The sequence below is a fragment of the Myxine glutinosa genome, chromosome 6, assembly GCF_964187855.1.
Source record: "Myxine glutinosa chromosome 6, kmMyxGlut1.1, whole genome shotgun sequence".
NCBI classification, from domain to species: domain Eukaryota; kingdom Metazoa; phylum Chordata; class Myxini; order Myxiniformes; family Myxinidae; genus Myxine; species Myxine glutinosa.
In genome coordinates, this window is record NC_136266.1 from 66,634,690 (window position 1) to 66,659,555 (window position 24,866).

The 24,866-nt window shown below is 39.5% G+C and overlaps 1 protein-coding gene across 2 annotated transcripts in view; it reads right to left on the bottom strand.

Moving 5' to 3' along the window:
• LOC137429918 (ATP-dependent RNA helicase DHX58) overlaps positions 1-24,866 on the bottom strand; it is a 146,794-nt gene that overhangs the window by 76,176 nt on the left and 45,752 nt on the right. For both annotated transcript variants that reach the window (XM_068120298.2, XM_068120296.2), the window contains exon 6: positions 1-53. This exon is cut by the window's left edge and continues 64 nt beyond it. In XM_068120298.2, the coding sequence (XP_067976399.2) occupies positions 1-53 (53 nt within the window). The remainder of the gene's footprint in view (positions 54-24,866) is intronic.

Consider the following 24,866-nt stretch of genomic DNA (forward strand, 5'->3'; position numbering starts at 1 on the left):
TTCGTGTGTTGTTCAACCACAACGAGCTCCCAAGCATCGAGGTTAGCACAGATCTGTAAGTGCAGTGGGTGGGACGGAGAGACCGGGGTTAAACAAGATTGGTTGTAGAAAGTATAAGAAATGCATCATGATCTTTAATATGAAAAGTGCTTTGAAGGAAATGAGTTTCTCATTTTTCCCTTCATTCTAAACTTCTACAAAATGAAAGAGGGAAAAAAAATTCTGCCAAAATCACTGTTCCATCATGCTTGACCACACTTTGTTGTACCAGCAAACCATGCAGTCATTAACGTCGTACTCACATTGTTGGCATTCTTTCACAAACAAACAGGCAGAACCTCAATTTCGTCCAGGCAGTGTGTGAATGTATGCTCTTATAAAATGGTAATAGCATCCATTCAGAGGTGAGAGACCTTCATGGGGCAATACCATGGACCACCATCCAGAAGGAGCAATGTAAAAATTAAATGGTCAAGTCGATTTTTCTGTGATTAATCAACACTCGGCCTGGACAGCAATGTTTCTGCCGAGATGGCTTCATCGTAAGGGCAAAATGCTGAATTTCTAACTTTGTGAAGAAGAAGCCGTCAAAAGTGAAGGGCACCATGAAGTCAAAGGTGATAAAGGCACAAAGAACATTACTCATAGAAAGAAGCAAAGACTCGGTAGCATCATGGTGGTGGTACTAGAGCATCCACTCTGAGCATGCGAGGTTGGCCGTTCCATTGTGAGCGTGGACGAGTAATACTAAAGACTTTAAAATGGTACATGCTTCTACCTCGCTTTTATGAACAGCATGTAGAGGATAGGACACCGCTAAACCCAGTGAGATGGCATCACATTGGGGGATGGGGGCAGTAGAGACAACAACAACAAACAACAGGCATTTTAAGGCCATTTTCCCTGCTAGAGCGGGGGTTAACCTTGCGGGCCCCATGACAATCTTCTCCATTTTGCCATATTTTCTGCATTTCCCCTTGTCACTCCCCAAAGGTCCACCACCTTTGTGTCATGTATGCAGTGCAAATATTCACCGTTGTATCCCTACACCGGGACCGGGTTGTATCCCTACGCCAGACCTCGGATGGCGCTGCTGTGAATCGGGCCTTGATCAGCAGAGTGAATAAACGCGTACGACAATTGATCGCAGTTTGTCGAGATACTTTACATGGCGACGAGGATGGGATATTTTGCAGGGCTCGCCCAGTCCCTTTCGCCTTGCGTGAGCGGATTGACAAGGAACTGGATCATCTTGAAAATCTGGGGATCATCGAGCAAATCCAGTATGCCGAATGGGCGGCGCCCATCGTTCCGGTCATAAAATCGGACCAGTCCATCCGCATATGTGAGATTATAAAATGACCGTGAACAGGTGTTCTTCATTGGATAAATATCCAATCCCGAGGATCGAAGACCTCTATGCTCGTCTCACGGGAGGCAAGACTTTTACGAAACTCGATCTCAAATCCGCCTATCTACAGCTCTGCTTGGACGAGAATTCGAAACAGTATCTTACCATCAACACGCATCGTGGGTTGTACAGGTACCACTGACTTAGTTTTGGAGTGAAATCTGCACCTGGAATTTATCAGCGTGTCATGGACAGTTTGTTTGCCGCCGAACGCAACGTCGTTTGTTACCAGGATGATATTCTGGTTACTGGTCGTACGGACGCGGAACATCTACAGAACCTGGAGAGAGTTCTGAAGAAGATTTCGGACTCCGGCCTACGTTTGCGTCGAGACAAGTGCAAGTTTATGGTGCCATCAGTCACGTACCTGGGTCATACGATTGATGCCGAGGGTCTACACCCGACAGATGAGAAAGTCTGAGCTATCAAGGATGCTCATGCTCCACGAGATGTAACCGAATTGAAGTCATACCTCGGTTTGCTTCAGTTCAATGGTCGTTACATCCCGAATGTGACCGACGTTTTGGGCCCCCTTTATCGGCTTTTGAGGAAAGGAGTCTCCTGGAGCTGGGGGTCTACTGAACAATCAGCATTCCAGACCTCTAAGGATCTGCTCAAATCGTCCAATGTTCTTGTTCATTTTGATCCAGAGAAGGATCTTGTGCTGACATGCGATGCCTGTCGGTATGGAGTGGGGAGTGTATTATCACACGTGATGCCTGACGGTATGGAAAGACCGGTTGCATTTGCATCCAGAACGTTGTCCCCGGCAGAGAAAAACTATTCCCAACTTGACAAGGAAGGATTGGGAATCGTTTTCGGCGTCGGCAAATTTCGCCAGTACCTTCTTGGACATCATTTCACGATTCGCACTGATCACAAGCCGCTGATCAGTCTGTTTGGTCCAACTAAGGCGACATCTGACACACTACCGCCCAGGATCATCCGCTGGTCCCTGTTTCTCGCTGCTTATGACTACACCATATGTTATAAGCCCGGTTCGTCTATCACAAATGCAGATGCCATGAGTCGGTTACCCCTTCCAGAATCCGTTGATGATTCGCCTACACCAGGGTCCATTATCGCACTGATGGATCATCTGGAAGATTGTGCTGTCGATTCCGGCCAGATCCGCACTCATACTCGACGAGACCCCGTTCTGTCCAGAACTGTCCAGGCTGTACAGCTTGGATGGCATTTGCTACCTGAGGGTGACCCAGATTTTGCGGCTTTTAAAGCACGTAAAAACGAACTCAGCGTGGAAAATGGTTGCCTACTCTGGGGATGTCGTGTCTTGATCCCGAAAAATCTGCGTTCCAGGGTCATGGATGAAATCCATGACTGCCACCCCAGGATTGTGAAGATGAAGTCACTCGCCAGAAACTATGTGTGGTGGCCGAATCTTGATGCTGATATCGAACATCATGTTCGACATTGTTACCCCTGCCAGAGCACCCGGAATACACCTGCGAAAGCGCCACTGCATCCCTGGGAATGGCCCAGCGAACCGTGGCATCGCCTACATCTTGATTAATGCGGGGCCTATTAACGGCAGCATGATTCTAATAATTACGGACGCGTACACAAAATGGATTGATGCCTATGTGACGCGTGGTACTACGTCAGCCATTGTCATCGAAAGACTCAGACGCTGTTTTGCCACTCATGGTCTGCCCAGGATGATCGTGAGTGATAACGGTTCGGGTTTTTCCAGTACCGAGTTTGCCAAGTTCATACGTCGGAACGGCATCAAACATAAGTTTGTCAGCCCACATCACCAGGCTTCAAATGGCTTGGCCGAACGATCCGTAGGAATCATCAAATCCGGATTGCAGAAACTACAGGAGGGAACCCTGGAAACAAAGCTGTCTCGTCTCCTGTTCAAATACCGTATCACGCCACAATCAACAACCGGTGCAGCTCCGTCTGAGTTATTGATGAAATGACACTTGAGATCGACACTTGACAATCTCAAACCAGACATATCATCAAATGTTTATCAGAGCCAGCTTAATCAAAAGTTGGTGCACGATAAGACGTCCAACAGTTGATGTATCAACATTGGAGATCCAGTGTTTGCCCGAAATTTTGGTGCAGGTGCGACGTGGCTACCGGGGGACATCATCGAGAAGCCAGGTCCACTGTCCTGTGTGATTCGCCTGCAGGACGGCCGTGAAATTCGTCGACATAAGGACCACATAACCTACCGTCACTGTGAGTCAATGGAGCCTGTAGCATCGTCACAGTCAGGACAACAGTTAGACCCGCCACTGCCGGAGATCGTTGTGGCCGCTCCAGCCGGCTCGGATGCCCCGAAAACCTCTGCAAACGCTACACCCTTCGTGGAGACCAAAGGAATCACCTCGGACTCTGTATCCACTGGTACACCGCGACCCAAAGGAATCACCTCGGACTCTGTATCCACTGGTACACCGCGACCCAAAGGAATCACCTCAGACTCTGTATCCACTGGTACACCGCGACGCTCAATGCGTGAGAGAAAAGCACCCGACCGGTTGAATCTTTGAAGATGTTTTTTTTTCACGTTGACACATGTTCTATTTTCACGTATTTTCATTATTCTCATAACTGTTTGCACACATATTTTCATATGTTTTGGAAATGTTGCTTTTGAAATGTCAATTCTGGAAATCTAGCACGTATTGCTCGTGGTAATTTTGGACTTAAAGGGGAGGATGTCATGTATGCAGTGCAAATATTCACCGTTGTATCCCTACACCGGGACCGGGTTGTATCCCTACGCCAGACCTCGGATGGCGCTGCTGTGAATCGGGCCTTGATCGGCAGAGTGAATAAACGCGTACGACAATTGATCGCAGTTTGTCGAGATACTTTACACTTTGGCCAAGTCTTTCTCGGTCTTCCCCGTCCTCTACTTCCTTCTACATTCATTTCCATCATTCTTCTCAACCAGTCACTTTCATCCTTCCTCAACACATGACCAAACCATCCCAACCTGTTTCTCTTCACAGCATCCATCACAGGCTCTATTCCCATAATCTTTTGCAATTCATCATTTGTCTTCCTCTCTCTCAACGACCCTCCACACATCCACAGAACCATTCGCATTTCCACCCTTTCCAGCCTTCGTTGCTGCTCTACGTTCATTACCCATGTCTCGCTCCCATAAATCATAACACTTCTCACACATGCAGCATACACCTTTCCCTTCAGCTTCAACGACACTCCCCTTCTAGTCAGCACACCACTCAGTTCCCGAAACGTCTTCCATGCACATCTCACTCCAGCAACCATTGCTGAGTCTGTTCCACCTTCTCCATTCAGCATGTCTCCTAGGTAGGAAAATGTTTTCACACCTTCCAGCTTCACGCCGTCGCCAAGATCCAGCTCAACATTTCCTCCATCTGCAGCTCCCTCTGTGCACACCTTACAATTGAATGTAGCTGCCACACTGGTTAATGACTCTCTCAGACCACTACATTTTTGATGAACCCACTCTGCGCACATTGTACATTGAATGTAGTTCACTCCGACACCGTTCCTGCACACAGCACACGGCCACTTCCCAGTTCTTTCCACCTCACCACATGCTTTACCACTTGCCATCACCTTCGTCTTTCCGACATTCACCTTCAGACCTTTTGTCTCCATACATTCCTTCCACTTGTTCATCTTCTCCTTCAGTCCATCCATACTGTCTTTCCGACATTCACCTTCAGACCTTTTGTCTCCATACATTCCTTCCACTTGTTCATCTTCTCCTTCAGTCCATCCATACTTTCCGCAATCAACACCAGATCATCTGCATACAACAACTCACATGGTAAACCCTCCTTTACATTCAGAGCCAGCACCTCCATCACAGCTACAAATAATAGTGGACTTAGTGCCGACCCCTGATGCACTCCCACCTTCACCTCAAACTCACCACTGTTCCCGTCCTTTGTCCTTACAGCTGTGCGCGCTCACTCGTACATTGCCATCACTACTCTGATCAACCATTCCTCCACTTCTAACTTCCTCAATGCCCATGTCAATACTTTGCGTGGAACCCTATCGAATGCTTTCTCCAGATCAACAAACCCAAGAAACAACTTCTTCCTCTTCTCCATGTACTTCTCCTGCAACTGCCTCACAATAAAAAGCGTGTCTGTCGTGCCTCTTCCTGGCATAAATCCAAACTGCATTTCGTCGATCTACACTTTCTTCCTTATCCTCCTCTCCAACACCCTTTCCAATACCTTCATTCCATGCTCCAATAACTTTATCGCTCGGTACGAGCCACACTCCAGAGGGTCACCTTTCCCCTTGTATAGAGGGACGAGGGTACTCAGTTCCCAATCCACTGGAATGTGGCCTTCTTTTCTTTGTGGGGAAGTAGAGAATTATCCCCCTGGTTGTAAAGAGAAAAGCAAGGTGAGGATGACTGATCTCGCCTGTACCCAGAATGCCCGAAGAAGTTATATCACTTCCTCCCATGGTAAACAAGTGTGTTTGTCAGGAATAAAGTCTGGCATTGTCTCCTGTATTTGTCTGCAAATGTGTGCATGATTTGTGCCGCAGTTCCTCCACAAGCCTTAGAAATTTGGATTCCATCCAGGGTCATAGAACTATGGACATGCTGCTGATTCTCTCTCAGCAATGGTTTGAGGCCCGAAAGCTTAAACAAGAGGTCACGGCTATCTCCATGGACATATCTTATCCATTTGACAGAGTCTGGCATCCGGTTTCACTTGGCTTCCTGTAGCATCCAAGGCAGCATTCATACCTGGCTTTCTGACTTCCTCCACTCATGCAGTCGACACATCAATATCAATGAAATTATCTTCTATCCCGGTGAATGTTTTGAGTGTCGTAAGGCAATCCTGGGATCTTTCTTGTTCTTCTCTAAATAAGCAACTTATCTGATGCTATGGAAATCTTTATTTTCCTTTTTCAGGTGCTTCCACATTTTGTCATACAGTACCACCATCCCACTGATGGCTACACATGGCAGCAATTCCATCACTCTTTGCTCATATAGAATTGATTAGATGCTAATCTGTCACTCACTCACAATCTCACTTTGTCACTCCAGAAGGATTCTCAAATGAACCCATGACATCAATTTCCATGGTCAGCTGCACTGGAGGAGGTTCGGTTCAGTCTCTTAAACTTCTTACAGTTTCTTTGTGAACTTATAGGCTTCACCTTCACCCAGGAACTCTGCTGGGCTGACCATATTGCAATGTTAGCCTGCAAAGATAGCCAGAATAGACAACCTTCATCGTTTAAAGTAATTCCTTGAAAAGTCACAACACTCAGCGTACAACGCCTCTGTCTGTAGCTTAATGGAGTACAGCTCAAACATATGGCATCATGCTGCTCCAACCACTTCACATCTTTTTTCCTGGATATGCAGAATTTAAAGCAACAAACATTAGTAACATCTTCCACGACAAGGCAGAAGCACAAAGCCTGTTCCTTCTGTCAGCGCAGACAGTTCTGTGGCACTGTCAGGTTTTTACTGTAAACTGTGGTCTTACTCCATCTGCACTCGCAGACCTCCAACCCTCTCCAGCTCTTCTTGGATGCATTAATTCGTCCAATCACTACTTCCTTATTAAACTCCCAAAATTCATACTTTTTGCACACCTCTACCTTTTTGTTTCCCTTTTCCCCATTTGTAGGACTGCTTTCTGGAGGTGATTCAATCACAACCTTCCCCCAAAGCTCTACTCATGCACCACCATCTTCTGTCAGCCTCAACCAACCTTTATCCCCCCCCCCCCCTCTCCAACCCTTCAGAGTTTAGCAAGGAGGAGGTTAATGGAGGAAATCACTCCCCAACACCCACGACATTTTCTATCCCTATTAATCCTCCCAAAGCCAGCAATCTTATTTGCAGTACACTGTTTCCTCTCTCTCCCTGCTCAATGTCCCATCAAATAATAACATTATAAGGTGTACTCTTGGCACAAGGGATGAACACGTAAAACTTGGTTCACTGTATTGGTTCATAGTCACTGCTCAAAAACATTGCAGACTACTCAAAATTACCAAGTCCTTTTGACCCCTCTACAATAAGACACTGATGAAAAACATCTAGAAGGAAGAATGAATAAATTATTGACAAGGATCACTGGTACATGGGAGTCTTCTTCTTTCCTATACAGCACAACGCTCTCTGCAGGTTTGGGTAGGAATTTGGAATTTGGTCAGAATGTCTGTGATAGCTCGCCTAATCTTCACAAAGGACACCGTGTGATCTTTAACATCCACCAACTAATGCCGGCAGAAGGGATGCCCAGTTTAACATCCATCTGATGGATGGCACAGACATTGGTGAATCAGCCAGCCTGTGAAACACCAGGATGACAGTTTACAGCCAGACCGAGATTCAAACCCACGTTGGACAGCTTAGAGGTGAGTGTGCGTACCTCCAGGCCATCTTGCCAACACGTTACATGGAGTTGTCATAGAAATCCATAGATGTGTGACGGGGATCGAAAAGATTTGGTAAGGTTTGGTTAATAATAATTAAAATCGCATCCATGTCCATAAGAAATGGTTCAGTTTGGCATTTTAATATGAAACAAGTTAGGAGACGACGATGGTTCACGAGCGAGCGGTATTCAATGACAAAGGAACTCTATACCGAAACAGGCCCAGACAGATCAGGCCTGGAAATGTCAAAACGAAGGTTACTGACCTTGAAATGAGATATAAAATAATGTATAATCAGTTATGAGGTTAGTTAGCTACACAATACCGAAAATTCGGTTCGAGGTCTTATTCAGGTCGAAGATTCTGAAATTTGTTGGAAAACTTGTATTTCATGATGTATGTGATAATATAAGATCATGTACGACATTTCACCCTATCAGGAAGCAAACAATGTAATAAAACCATCAAAAATCGACTTTTCAAAATTTGCTGATCTTGTGACCTTGGCCTTGGGGTGAAAATGAAAAATCGAGCTCAGTGGGGCTAAACACATGACATTGGCCTAACATACCGAAACCCTTGTCAGATTCCACCAAACCCCTCGGATAAGATATAGCTTGAACTTGATTACCCCCTAAAAAGACATCTTTTTCGGGCGTGGCTCCGCCCACAATGGGCGCAATATGCCCACTCTAGGCAGGACACAACTAGATCATGATATCAACCTCCCACCAAAGTTTCATCAAGATCGGATGATATCATCGGGTAGTTATGCTGCGGACAGACAGACAGACAGACAGACAGACACACACCCATGACGAATATAGTGGTCACTCTGTTTGATAACTCGTGAACCAATAGGCAAAGCTGAGAAACAAATTAAACCCTTTAGAACTCTTTAGAATTACCCTTTAGTACCCATTAGAATTACCCTTTAGAACCCGTTAGAAACCATGATAATTACCTTCAGAATTACCATTTAGACCCCTTTAAGATTACCCTTTAGAACCCATTAGAATTACCCTTTAGAACACTTGAGAATTACCATTTAGAATCCTTTAGAACCCTTTATAATAACCCTTCAGAATTACCCATTATAATTCACCTTCACAACCCATTAGAATTACAGTTTCGAATTACCCTTTATAATTACACTTTATAATTACACTTTAGAATTACCCTTTTGAATTACACTGCAGAATTACCCTTGAGAATTACCCTTTGGAATTACCCCTTAGAATTACCCTTTAGAATCACCCTTTAGAATTACCCTTGAGATTTAGCCTTTAGAATTAGCCTTTAGAATTTCACTTTGGAATTACACTTTAGATTTACACTTTGGAATTACCCTTCAGAATTACCCTTTAGAATTACCCTTGAGATTTAGCCTTTAGAATTTCACTTTAGAATTACACTTTAGAATTACACTTTCGAATTACACTTTAGAATTACACTTTAGAATTACACTTTCGAATTACACTTTAGAATTACACTTTCGAATTACACTTTAGAATTACACTTTAGAATTACACTTTCGAATTACACTTTAGAATTACACTTTCGAATTTCACTTTGGAATTACTCTTTATAATTACTCTTTATAATTACTCTTTAGAATTACTCTTTAGAATTACACTTTCGAATTACACTTTAGAATTACACTTTAGAATTACACTTTAGAATTACACTTTCGAATTTCACTTTGGAATTACTCTTTATAATTACTCTTTATAATTACTCTTTAGAATTACACTTTAGAATTACACTTTCGAATTTCACTTTAGAATTACTCTTTATAATTACTCTTTAGAATTACTCTTTAGAATTACACTTTCGAATTTCACTTTAGAATTACTCTTTATAATTACTCTTTAGAATTACACTTTCGAATTACACTTTAGATTTACACTTTAGAATTACACTTTCGAATTACAATTTAGAATTACACATTAGAATTACACTTTAGAATTACACTTTCGAATTTCACTTTGGAATTAGACTTTAGAATTACTCTTTAGAATTACACTTTAGAATTACACTTTAGAATTACACTTTAGAATTACACTTTAGAATTACACTTTAGAATTACACTTGAGAATTACACTTTAGAATTACACTTTAGAATTACACTTTAGAATTACACTTTAGAATTACACTTTAGAATTACACTTTAGAATTACACTTTAGAATTACACTTTAGAATTACACTTGAGAATTACACTTTAGAATTACACTTTAGAATTACACTTTAGAATTACACTTTAGAATTACACTTTAGAATTACACTTTAGAATTACACTTTAGAATTACAATTTAGAATTACACATTAGAATTACACTTTAGAATTACAATTTAGAATTACACATTAGAATTACACTTTAGAATTACACTTTCGAATTTCACTTTGGAATTAGACTTTAGAATTACACTTTAGAATTACACATTAGAATTACACTTTAGAATTACACTTTAGAATTACACTTTAGAATTACACATTAGAATTACACTTTAGAATTACACTTTCGAATTTCACTTTGGAATTAGACTTTAGAATTACACTTTAGAATTACACATTAGAATTACACTTTAGAATTACACATTAGAATTACACTTTAGAATTACACATTAGAATTACACTTTAGAATTACACTTTATAATTACACTTGAGAATTACACTTTAGAATTACACTTTAGAATTACACTTTAGAATTACACTTGAGAATTACACTTTAGAATTACACTTTAGAATTACACTTTAGAATTACACTTTAGAATTACACTTTAGAATTACACTTTAGAATTACACTTTAGAATTACACTTTAGAATTACACTTGAGAATTACACTTTAGAATTACACTTTAGAATTACACTTTAGAATTACACTTTAGAATTACACTTTAGAATTACACTTTAGAATTACTCTTTAGAATTACAATTTAGAATTACACATTAGAATTACACTTTAGAATTACAATTTAGAATTACACATTAGAATTACACTTTAGAATTACACTTTCGAATTTCACTTTGGAATTAGACTTTAGAATTACACTTTAGAATTACACATTAGAATTACACTTTAGAATTACACTTTAGAATTACACTTTAGAATTACACATTAGAATTACACTTTAGAATTACACTTTCGAATTTCACTTTGGAATTAGACTTTAGAATTACACTTTAGAATTACACATTAGAATTACACTTTAGAATTACACATTAGAATTACACTTTAGAATTACACATTAGAATTACACTTTAGAATTACACTTTCGAATTTCACTTTAGAATTACACTTTAGAATTACACTTTCGAATTACACTTTAGAATTACACTTTAGAATTACACTTTCGAATTTCACTTTGGAATTAGACTTTAGAATTGCACTTTCGAATTACACTTTAGAATTACACTTTCGAATTACTCTTTATAATTACTCTTTAGAATTACTCTTTAGAATTACACTTTAGAATTACACTTTGGAATTACACATAAGAATCACCCTTTAGAATTACACTTTAGAATTACACTTTAGAATTACACTTTAGAATTACACTTTAGAATTACACTTTAGAATTACAATTTAGAATTACAATTTAGAATTACACTTTAGAATTACACTTTAGAATTACACTTTAGAATTACACTTTAGAATTACACTTTAGAATTACACTTTAGAATTACAATTTAGAATTACACTTTAGAATTACACTTTAGAATTACACTTTCGAATTACACTTTAGAATTACACTTTAGAATTACACTTTAGAATTACACTTTAGAATTACACTTTAGAATTACACTTTCGAATTTCACTTTGGAATTAGACTTTAGAATTACACTTTAGAATTACACATTAGAATTACACTTTAGAATTACACTTTAGAATTACACTTTAGAATTACACTTTAGAATTACACTTTCGAATTACAATTTAGAATTACACTTTAGAATTACACTTTAGAATTACACTTTCGAATTACAATTTAGAATTACACATTAGAATTACACTTTAGAATTACACTTTAGAATTACACTTTAGAATTACACTTTAGAATTACACTTTCGAATTTCACTTTGGAATTAGACTTTAGAATTACTCTTTATAATACTCTTTAGAATTACACTTTAGAACTAGAACGGGCACTCGGTAGAGCGCATACCTTCGCCGCAGCTACTGTTCTGTACTTGGCATGGGAGTGTAGGGAACAGAACAACAAAAATACGATTTTGACCTTTTCGTGACCTTGACCTTGACCTTTGACCCGATTGCTCCCAAAATCTAATCAAATGTGTCCCGTATAATAACCAATCATCCCACCAAATTTCATGCAATTCGGTTGAATACTTTTTGAGTTATGCGAATAACATACACACACACACACACACACACACACAGACATACAAATAAAAGGTAATTACCTTCGCAAAAGCGGAAGGTTATGTTTTGATCGCTGTGTATTTATTTGTATGTCTGTGTGTGTGTATGTTATTCGCATAACTCAAAAAGTATTCAACCGAATTGCATGAAATTTGGTGGGATGATTGGTTATTATACGGGACACATTTGATTAGATTTTGGGAAACAGATTTGCTCAAATTCTGACTATTTTTAACTCGATCGTATTTCACTCAAAGTTATGAGCGACTGAAGAAGAAGATGTCCATCCAGGACGTCATCACTATAACGCGATCTCCCGCGATCATTTCAACCTCAAAAAAAATTATAATTGCAGATTTGACAATAGATGAGGCATATTAACAAACGAATGAAACAGATTTGCTCAAATTCTGACTATTTTTAACTCGATCGTATTTCACTCAAAGTTATGCGCGACTGAAGAAGAAGATGTCCATCCAGGACGTCATCACTATAACGCAATCTCCCGCGATCATTTCAACCTCAAAAAAAATTATAATTGCAGATTTGTCAAGAGATGAGGCATATTAACAAACGAATGAAACAGATTTGCTCAAATTCTGACTATTTTTAACTCGATCGTATTTCACTCAAAGTTATGAGCGACTGAAGAAGAGGATGTCCATCCAAGACGTCATCACTATAACGCGATCTCCCGCAATCATTTCAACCTCAAATGAAATTCAAATTGCAGATTTGTCAATCGGGGAGGCATATTAACAGACGAATGAAACAGATTTGCTCAAATTCTGATTTTTAAAAATCGATCGCATTTCACATAAAGTTTCACATCGCATACACTCCCATGCCAAGTACAGAACAGTAGCTGCGGCGAAGGTATGCGCTCTACCGAGTGCCCGGATTCTAGTTACACTTTAGAATTACTCTTTAGAATTACACTTTGGAATTAGACTTTAGAATTACTCTTTATAATTACTCTTTAGAATTACACTTTAGAATTACCCTATAGAATTACCCTTTATAATTACCCTTTATAATTACCCTTTATAATTACACTTCAGAATTACCCTTTAGAATTACACTTTGGAATTGCACTTTAGAATTACTCTTTATAATTACTCTTTAGAATTACACTTTAGAATTACACTTTAGAATTACACTTTGGAACTAGACTTTAGAATTACACTTTAGAATTACACTTTGGATTACACTTTGGAATTACACTTTAGAATTACACATTAGAATTACACTTTAGAATTACACTTTAGAATTACATTTTAGAATTACACTTTCGAATTTCACTTTGGAATTAGACTTTAGAATTACTCTTTATAATTACTCTTTAGAATTACACTTTAGAATTACCCTATAGAATTACCCTTTATAATTACCCTTTATAATTACAATTTAGAATTACCCTTTAGAATTACACTTTGGAATTACACTTTAGAATTACTCTTTATAATTACTCTTTAGAATTACACTTTAGAATTACACTTTAGAATTACACTTTGGAACTAGACTTTAGAATTACACTTTAGAATTACACATTAGAATTACACTTTAGAATTACACTTCAGAATTACACTTTAGAATTACACTTTGGAATTACACTTTAGAATTACACTTTAGAATTACACTTTAGAATTACACTTTAGAATTACACTTTAGAATTACACTTTAGAATTACACTTTAGAATTACACTTTAGAATTACACTTTAGAATTACACTTTGGAATTACACTTTAGAATTATACTTTAGAATTACACTTTGGAATTACACTTTAGAATTACACTTCAGAATTACACTTTAGAATTACACTTCAGAACTAGACTTTAGAATTACACTTTAGAATTACACTTTAGAACTAGACTTTAGAATTACTCTTTATAACTAGAACGGACACTCGGTAGAGCGCATACCTTCGCCGCAGCTACTGTTCTGTACTGTACTAAAATACGATTTTGACCTTTTCGTGACCTTGACCTTGACCTTTGACCCGATTGCTCCCAAAATCTAATCAAATGTGTCCCGTATAATAACCAATCATCCCACCAAATTTCATGCAATTCGGTTGAATACTTTTTGAGTTATGCGAATAACATACACACACACACACACACAGACATACAAATAAATACACAGCGATCAAAACATAACCTTCCGCTTTTGCGAAGGTAATTACCCTTCAGAATTACACTTTGGAATTACTCTTTATAATTACTCTTCAGAATTACACTTTATAATTACACTTTATAACTAGAACGGGCACTCGGTAGAGCGCATACCTTCGCCGCAGCTATGGTAAAAATACGATTTTGACCTTTTCGTGACCTTGACCTTGACCTTTGACCCGATTGCTCCCAAATTCTAATCAAATGTGTCCCGTATAATAACCAATCATCCCACCAAATTTCATGCAATTCGGTTGAATACTTTTTGAGTTATGCGAATAACATACACACACACACACAGACATACAAATAAATACACAGCGATCAAAACATAACCTTCCGCTTTTGCGAAGGTAATTACACTTTGGAATTACACTTTAGAATTACACTTTAGAACTAGAACGGGCACTCGGTAGAGCGCATACCTTCACCGCAGCTACTTTTGTTGCCAAAATAAAAGACTACAAGATCTGTGTAGCAAAGCATTTTGGCATTAGTTTCATACAAATTGGACACAAATTGACCGCGCTATGGTAAAAAGACGATTTTGACCTTTTCATGACCTTGACCTTGACCTTTGACCCGATCGATTCCAAAATCTAATCAAATGGTTCCCGGATAATAACCTATCATCCCACCAAATTTCATGCGAATCGGTTGAATACTTTTTGAGTTATGCGAATAACATACACACACACACACACACAGACATACAAATAAATACACAGCGATCAAAACATAACCTTCCGCTTTTGCGAAGGTAATTACACTTTATAATTACACTTTGGAATTACACGTTAGAATTACACTTTAGAATTACACTTTATAATTACTCTTTATAATTACACCTTAGAACTAGAACGGGCACTCGGTAGAGCGCATACCTTCGCCGCAGCTACTGTTCTGTACTTGGTAAAAATACGATTTTGACCTTTTCGTGACCTTGACCTTGACCTTTGACCCGATTGCTCCCAAAATCTAATCAAATGTGTCCCGTATAATAACCAATCATCCCACCAAATTTCATGCAATTCGGTTGAATACTTTTTGAGTTATGCGAATAACATACACACACACACACAGACATACAAATAAATACACAGCGATCAAAACATAACCTTCCGCTTTTGCGAAGGTAATTACCCTTCAGAATTACACTTTGGAATTACTCTTTATAATTACACTTTAGAATTACACTTTAGAATTACACTTTATAATTACTCTTTATAATTACCCTTTAGAATTACACTTTGGAATTACTCTTTATAATTACTCTTTAGAATTACACTTTAGAATTACACTTTAGAATTACACTTTATAATTACACTTTATAATTACACTTTATAATTACACTTTAGAATTACACTTTACAATTACAATTTAGAATTACACTTTATAATTACTCTTTATAATTACCCTTTAGAATTACACTTTGGAATTACTCTTTATAATCACACTTTAGAACTAGAACGGGCACTCGGTAGAGCGCATACCTTCGCCGCAGCTACTGTTCTGTACTTGGCATGGGAGTGTAGGGAACAGAACAACAAAAATACGATTTTGACCTTTTCGTGACCTTGACCTTGACCTTTGACCCGATTGCTCCCAAAATCTAATCAAATGTGTCCCGTATAATAACCAATCATCCCACCAAATTTCATGCGAATCGGTTGAATACTTTTTGAGTTATGCGAATAACATACACACACACACACACACACAGACATACAAATAAATACACAGCGATCAAAACATAACCTTCCGCTTTTGCGAAGGTAATTACCCTTCAGAATTACACTTTGGAATTACTCTTTATAATTACTCTTCAGAATTACACTTTATAATTACACTTTATAACTAGAACGGGCACTCGGTAGAGCGCATACCTTCGCCGCAGCTATGGTAAAAATACGATTTTGACCTTTTCGTGACCTTGACCTTGACCTTTGACCCGATTGCTCCCAAAATCTAATCAAATGTGTCCCGTATAATAACCAATCATCCCACCAAATTTCATGCAATTCGGTTGAATACTTTTTGAGTTATGCGAATAACATACACACACACACACAGACATACAAATAAATACACAGCGATCAAAACATAACCCTCCGCTTTTGCGAAGGTAATTACACTTTGGAATTACACTTTAGAATTACACTTTAGAACTAGAACGGGCACTCGGTAGAGCGCATACCTTCGCCGCAGCTACTTTTGTTGCCAAAATAAAAGACTACAAGATCTGTGTAGCAAAGCATTTTGGCATTAGTTTCATACAAATTGGACACAAATTGACCGCGCTATGGTAAAAAGACGATTTTGACCTTTTCATGACCTTGACCTTGACCTTTGACCCGATCGATTCCAAAATCGAATCAAATGGTTCCCGGATAATAACCTATCATCCCACCAAATTTCATGCGAATCGGTTGAATACTTTTTGAGTTATGCGAATAACATACACACACACACACACACAGACATACAAATAAATACACAGCGATCAAAACATAACCTTCCGCTTTTGCGAAGGTAATTACACTTTATAATTACACTTTGGAATTACACGTTAGAATTACACTTTAGAATTACACTTTATAATTACTCTTTATAATTACACCTTAGAACTAGAACGGGCACTCGGTAGAGCGCATACCTTCGCCGCAGCTACTGTTCTGTACTTGGTAAAAATACGATTTTGACCTTTTCGTGACCTTGACCTTGACCTTTGACCTGATTGCTCCCAAAATCTAATCAAATGTGTCCCGTATAATAACCAATCATCCCACCAAATTTCATGCAATTCGGTTGAATACTTTTTGAGTTATGCGAATAACATACACACACACACACAGACATACAAATAAATACACAGCGATCAAAACATAACCTTCCGCTTTTGCGAAGGTAATTACCCTTCAGAATTACACTTTGGAATTACTCTTTATAATTACACTTTAGAATTACACTTTAGAATTACACTTTATAATTACTCTTTATAATTACCCTTTAGAATTACACTTTGGAATTACTCTTTATAATTACTCTTTAGAATTACACTTTAGAACTAGAATCCGGGCACGCGGTAGAGCGCATACCTTCGCCGCAGCTACTGTTCTGTACTTGGCATGGGAGTGTATGCGATGTGAAACTTTATGTGAAATGCGATCGATTTTTAAAAATCAGAATTTGAGCAAATCTGTTTCATTCTTCTGTTAATATGCCTCCCCGATTGACAAATCTGCAATTTGAATTTCATTTGAGGTTGAAATGATTGCGGGAGATCGCGTTATAGTGATGACGTCTTGGATGGACATCCTCTTCTTCAGTCGCTCATACCTTTGAGTGAAATACGATCGAGTTAAAAATAGTCAGAATTTGAGCAAATCTGTTTCATTCGTTTGTTAATATGCCTCATCTCTTGACAAATCTGCAATTATAATTTTTTTTGAGGTTGAAATGATCGCGGGAGATTGCGTTATAGTGATGACGTCCTGGATGGACATCTTCTTCTTCAGTCGCGCATAACTTTGAGTGAAATACGATCGAGTTAAAAATAGTCAGAATTTGAGCAAATCTGTTTCATTCGTTTGTTAATATGCCTCATCTATTGTCAAATCTGCAATTATAATTTTTTTTGAGGTTGAAATGATCGCGGGAGATCGCGTTATAGTGATGACGTCCTGGATGGACATCTTCTTCTTCAGTCGCTCATAACTTTGAGTGAAATACGATCGAGTTAAAAATAGTCAGAATTTGAGCAAATCTGTTTCCCAAAATCTAATCAAATGTGTCCCGTATAATAACCAATCATCCCACCAAATTTCATGCAATTCGGTTGAATACTTTTTGAGTTATGCGATTAACATACACACACACAGACATACAAATAAATACACAGCGATCAAAACATAACCTTCCGCTTTTGCGAAGGTAATTACACTTTAGAATTACACTTTATAATTACACTTTATAATTACACTTTATAATTACACTTTAGAATTACACTTTACAATTACAATTTAGAATTACACTTTATAATTACTCTTTATAATTACCCTTTAGAATTACACTTTGGAATTACTCTTTATAATCACACTTTAGAACTAGAACGGGCACTCGGTAGAGCGCATACCTTCGCCGCAGCTACTGTTCTGTACTTGGCATGGGAGTGTAGGGAACAGAACAACAAAAATACGATTTTGACCTTTTCGTGACCTTGACCTTGACCTTTGACCCGATTGCTCCCAAAATCTAATCAAATGTGTCCCGTATAATAACCAATCATCCCACCAAATTTCATGCAATTCGGTTGAATACTTTTTGAGTTATGCGAATAACATACACACACACACACAGACATACAAATAAATACACAGCGATCAAAACATAACCTTCCGCTTTTGCGAAGGTAATTACACTTTAGAATTACATATGAGAATTACACTTTAGAATTACACTTTAGAATTACACTTTAGAATTACCCTTTAGAATTACCCTTTAGAATTACTCTTCAGAATTACACTTTAGAATTACACATTAGAATTACACTTTATAATTACACTTTAGGATTACACATTAGAATTACACTTTAGAATTACACTTTAGAATTACACTTTAGAATTACACATTAGAATTACACTTTAGAATTACACTTTATAATTACACTTTATAATTACACTTTAGAATTACACATTAGAATTACACTTTAGAATTACACTTTAGAATTACACATTAGAATTGCACTTTAGAATTACACTTTAGAATTACACTTTATAATTACACTTCAGAATTACCATATAGAATTACACTTTAGAATTACACTTTAGAATTACACTTTATAATTACACTTTAGAATTACACTTTATAATTACACTTCAGAATTACCCTATAGAATTACACTTTAGAATTACACTTTAGAATTACACTTTATAATTACTCTTTATAATTACCCTTTAGAATTACACTTTGGAATTATTCTTTATAATTACTCTTCAGAATTACACTTTAGAATTACACATTAAAATTACACTTTATAATTACACTTTAGAATTACACATTAGAATTACACTTTAGAATTACACTTTAGAATTACACTTTAGAATTACACTTTAGAATTACACATTAGAATTACACTTTAGAATTACACTTTAGAATTACACATTAGAATTACACTTTATAATTACACTTTAGAATTACACATTAGAATTACACATTAGAATTACACTTTAGAATTACACTTTATAATTACACTTCAGAATCACCCTTTAGAATTACACTTTATAATTACACATTAGAATTACACTTTAGAATTACACTTTAGAATTACACTTTAGAATTACACATTAGAATTACACTTTAGAATTACACTTTATAATTACACTTTATAATTACACTTTAGAATTACACATTAGAATTACCCTATAGAATTACACTTTAGAATTACACTTTAGAATTACACTTCATAATTACACTTTAGAACTAGACTTCTTTTTTTTTTTTTTTTTTTTTTTTTTTTTTTTTTTTTTGTATACAAGGTCGAGGCTCGTGAAAGAGCGAACATTAATCACACAGAAAGACAAACCGACACATAAAACATATAACATAGGGAGCGGTAGACAAGATGGGGAGAGAGGGGGAAGGACACAAACACAACATTTGAGAGCAGGGACCGAGAGACATGGAGACATCGAGAGATCTGAGAGAGGGCGAGGGCTTTGGGGGGGGGCGTGGGAAGGGGGCGGTGGGAGAGGTATAAAACATATGGACACTGCCAGGACTTCCAGGAAAGAAGTTGGAATTTCAAACAAGGTGGATCTGGGGTGAATTAGCGGGGGTAGAAAAGATCAAGGTTTTGGATGGGGGAAGATAAGAGATGGTGGTGAACAGCTGTTTTAAAGACCTGGAGGGAGGAGTGGGATTGAAGGGAGTGAGGGAGTTTGTTCCAGAGGCGGGAGAAAAGAGGAATGAAAGAGTGAAGGTGAGCAGAGAGCCGAGATTTCGGCAGTTTAACCATCAGAGGGTTGCTGGCAGATCTTGTGCGACCTGTAGGAATATTTGGGGGACAGAGCACAGAGAGAGCTGGGGGTGCAAGGCCGGAGAGGAGTCGGTAGAAGACAGAAAGACCACCTACCTGCCTGCGGTGAGTGAGTGAAAGGCCCTCAGAGATAGCTTCATCGCGGGAGATTCCAATAATTCTGAAAGCTTTGGTTTCAACAGCGTGAAGCCGAGCTAGGTGTGAGGCAGGAGCACCGGCCCATAGGGGAGAACAGTATTCCATTGAGCTGCGGATGAAAGCCTTGTATGTGGTGAGGAGCTCAGGTGTGCCGAGGAAGGACTTCGCACGACGGAGGATGCCCAGTCGGCGACTGGCTTTGGAGGCCAGCTTGGAAATGTGGTTTTCCCAAGAAAGATCATGGCAGATAGTGAGACCCAAAATCTTGAGCGACAGAACTTCTTGGAGAGGATTGTTGAGAAAGTAGATGGGAGGGTTGTCCAGTCGATCTTTTCGGAGAGACATAGTAAGAGTGTGAGATTTGTCAGGATTGAAAGACATGTTCCACTTGTTTGACCAGTCTGTGATTTTGTCCAGGTCTTCAGAGAGTGAGGAGGCAGCAGACTGCCGATCTGAGGGAAGAGGAATGGAGCGGCAGAGAGTGGAGTCATCAGCAAAGAGATAGAGAGGATTTTCGAGAGAGTCAGAGAGATCATTGATGAAGACCAGAAAAAGCACGGGGCCCAGAACACTGCCTTGGGGAACTCCAGCCTGAACAGGAAGAGGAGATGAGAGAAACCCATTCAGGGCCACACGTTGACGACGACTAGAGAGGAAGTCCGCCAGCCATGTGTGGAGATTTCCATGGATACCAAAGGAGGAGAGTTTGGTGAGCAGAGCGGGGTGCCAGACCGTGTCGAAGGCACGTGATATGTCGAGGGAGACAGCTCTAATTTCCTGTTTGGCATTGAGGACCTCCATCCATTGTTGAGACAGCAGAAGCAGCATGTCCAGAGTAGAGTGACCTGGTCTGAAACCAAATTGATGATCAGAGATCAAGCCATTGGAGAAGAGGAAAGATTTCATATCCGAAGCAATGATGGATTCCATGACTTTGCTGATAATTGGGAGAAGGCTGATTGGTCTGTAGTTGCTAGGATCTGTTTTTGCACCTTTTTTGTGCAAAGCGGTGATGTTGGCTGATTTCCAAGCAGATGGCAGTTGACCTTGAGCAAAAGAGAGGGTGAAGAGAACAGAGAGAGGGTGAGATAGAGCAGCAGAGCAGGATTTTAGGACCCGTGGGCTGATGCCGTCGGGTCCAGTTGCAGAATCAGAGTCGAGGGTTGACAGAAACTTTTCCACCTTGTCAGGAGGAAAGGACACGGAGTCCAGGAGCAGCAGGGTACGACTGGGTATGGTGGGTACAGAGAGGGATGGGTTTGGGACACAAGATTTAGAGGCAAACACAGAGTTGAGGCATTCAGCTTTTTCACGTGCGGAGTCAGCTGTGTAGCCGTTTGAGGTAAGGGAGGGGATGGAGGGGGAACAAACACCAGAAACGGATTTGACCAGACGCCACCAGGATTTGGAAGAGGGAGACAGATAAGAGAGTTCGGTCTTGAGAATGGAGAGATATTGTTTCCTGGCTCTCCTGAGGGTGGACACACACTTGTTTCGGGCTTTGTGAAAGGAAATGAGATTTCCTTCCGTTGGATTTGCTTTCCAGGAGACGGAGGCAAGTTGTTTCTGGGCAACAGCCTCACCACAAGATTCCGTGTACCATGGACGGGAGGAAGGGTATGACAACTGAAGACGAGATGGGATAAATCTGTGCATGAGAGAGAGCAATTTACTTTGGAAGAATTCCCAGGATGAGTTGATGTCAGAGGTGGTAGAGATGGGAGACCAGTCCAGATGATTGATGGCTGCTTGAAGACCGTGCCAGTTGGCCTGAGTGAAATGCCAGACTCGTCGACGCTGAGCAGGCTCCCTGAGGATGGTCAGAGAGATGTCCACTTTAACAAGGACATGATCAGATGATCCGATCGGTGCAGAAGAAGAGCAGCAGACATTTTCAGGGAAGTTAGTCATAACCAAGTCCAGAAGAGAAGATGTTCCGTTGACTGAGATCCGGGTCGGGAAATTGACAGATTGTGTCAGTCCCAGTGAGTCGCAGAAGTCCTTTGCTGAGGAGCCATGGCTGGTGAGAGAGGTACCCACACCCAGCCAACTGGCATGATGACAGTTGAAATCACCACATATGAGGAAGAGAGAGTTGGGATGAGTAGATAGAAGTTGGTCCATATCATCAGACAGCGAGATGTAGATGGAGTCATCACTGTTTGGTGGACGGTACAACACACATATGAACAAGAGGTGGGAGCGAAGGGGATGCCGTAGCCAGAGGTATTCCTGGGGGTGAGGTGGAGAGAGTGCAGTGCAGGGCGAGTGAGGAAGAGAGTTTTTGATAAAGATAGCAACCCCGCCTCCAGGACGAGGCTCAGGTCTATCATACCGGAGGAGGGAGTAGCCCGGGAGAGATACTATGGAATCAGAGACATCATAAAGGAGGAAAGTTTCTGTTAAGCAGATCACGTCTGGTTTGACAGAAGCAACCTGTATGGAGAGATCAGTTAAGTTTGAACGAAGGCCCCGGATGTTTGAGGTCCATACCGTTAATGAAGAGGAAGGGGGAGCATCAGATACAGAACAGGGGGGAGGAGGGGTAGGGTAAGATGTGGAAGAGGTGGAAGAGGTAGGGAGAGCTGTTGAAGGTGTGTCAGAGATTTCAGAATAGCTCGGAGAAAGGGAAGGATGGGGCGGACAAAAGGTTTGATGGTGATTGGGTGAGCCACAATGAGGTGTTATTTGAGGAGGGGGAAGAGCGAGGCAGAAGGTTGGGGGAGATGGAGGTGAGAGTTTGAAGGGGGAAGAAGCGGGGAGGACGCTTTGAGGAGGGGGAGTGAGAGGGGGGAAATTGAGAAGCAATGAGGGTGGGGAGATTTGAAGGGGAGGGGTGAGGGGGAAGTTTGGGAGGGAAGGGGCAAGGGGAGGGATTTGAAAGGGATGGGATATGGGGGAGATTTGGAGGGGAGGGTTGAGGCAGGAGTCTAGGAGGGGAGGGGCGAGGGGGCGTCTTGGCGGGGAGGGGTGAGGGGGTCGTTTAGGAGGGAGGGGGCAAGGGGGGAGATTTGAAAGGGATGGGTGATGGGGAAGATTTGGAGGGGAGGGGTGATGGGGAAGATTTGGAGGGGAGGGGTTATGGGGAAGATTTGGAGGGGAGGGGTGAGATTGGATTTTTGAAAGTGTACGATTTATGGGAAACGAACATTTATCGCAAAATGAGTTGCTTGTGACCTTCGAGTTAAAAATACGTTTAAGGACGCTGGATGGAGGATGGAGTGCAGGAGAGTTTAGGGAATGTAGAAAAAAGGCACTATAGGAGATGGATATTTTTTTTGGGATGAATTGATTTGGTGAGCAAGTCGAAAGCAGCCTTTCAAAGAAGAAGAAGAAAAAGGTGTTATAAAATATGATGGAATACATAACTTGAGGGGAAAGTGTAAACATTGAAGGTTAATGAGTGAAAACTATCTGGGGAAATGGGGGAGAAACACGTGGTCGAAGAACGAACGAACGAATAAGAATGAATAAACGAATGATAACAGAGAAGGAAAATGTTTTTTTTTTTTTTTTTTTTTTTTTTTTGAGTTGAGATTTACACAAGGAAGTAGGTAGGCTATGGGTGAAAAGCCTGGGAATACAGAGAACGAAAGTTATTGGATCACAAAAGACGGACCGCTGAGATAAAAAACAAAGCCTCAAGGTTGTACAGTGCACACTGTACAAGGCCTCAAGACACGACACAGCAAACAGACGATCAATTTATGAAAGATAAACACCGAGAAACAACCAAAGTTGCACACAATAACTTCACACACCGAAAGATAAATACAGTTTCGACAAAATACAATTGTGAACAGACTTAACTTCGAAAAACGTGGAGACCGTGTGGAGCTTCGAAAATCCCTGCCGCCGTCTCCAAGATCTCGCGAGAGTCCCAAGAATTACTCTTTATAATTACTCTTTAGAATTACACTTTAGAATTACCCTTTAGAATTACCCTTTATAATTACACTTTAAAATTACACTTTAGAATTACCCTTTATAATTACACTTTAAAATTACACTTTAAAATTACACTTTAGAATTACCCTTTAGAATTACCCTATAGAATTACACTTTAGAATTACACTTTAGAATTACACTTTATAATTACACTTTAGAATTACCCTTAAGAATTACCCTTTAGAATTACACTTTATAATTACACTTTAGAATTACACTTTAGAATTACACTTTAGAATTACACATTAGAATTACACTTTCTAATTACACTTTATAATTACACCTTAGAATTACCCTTTAGAATTACACTTTAGAATTACACTTTAGAATTACACTTTAGAATTACACTTTAGAATTACACTTT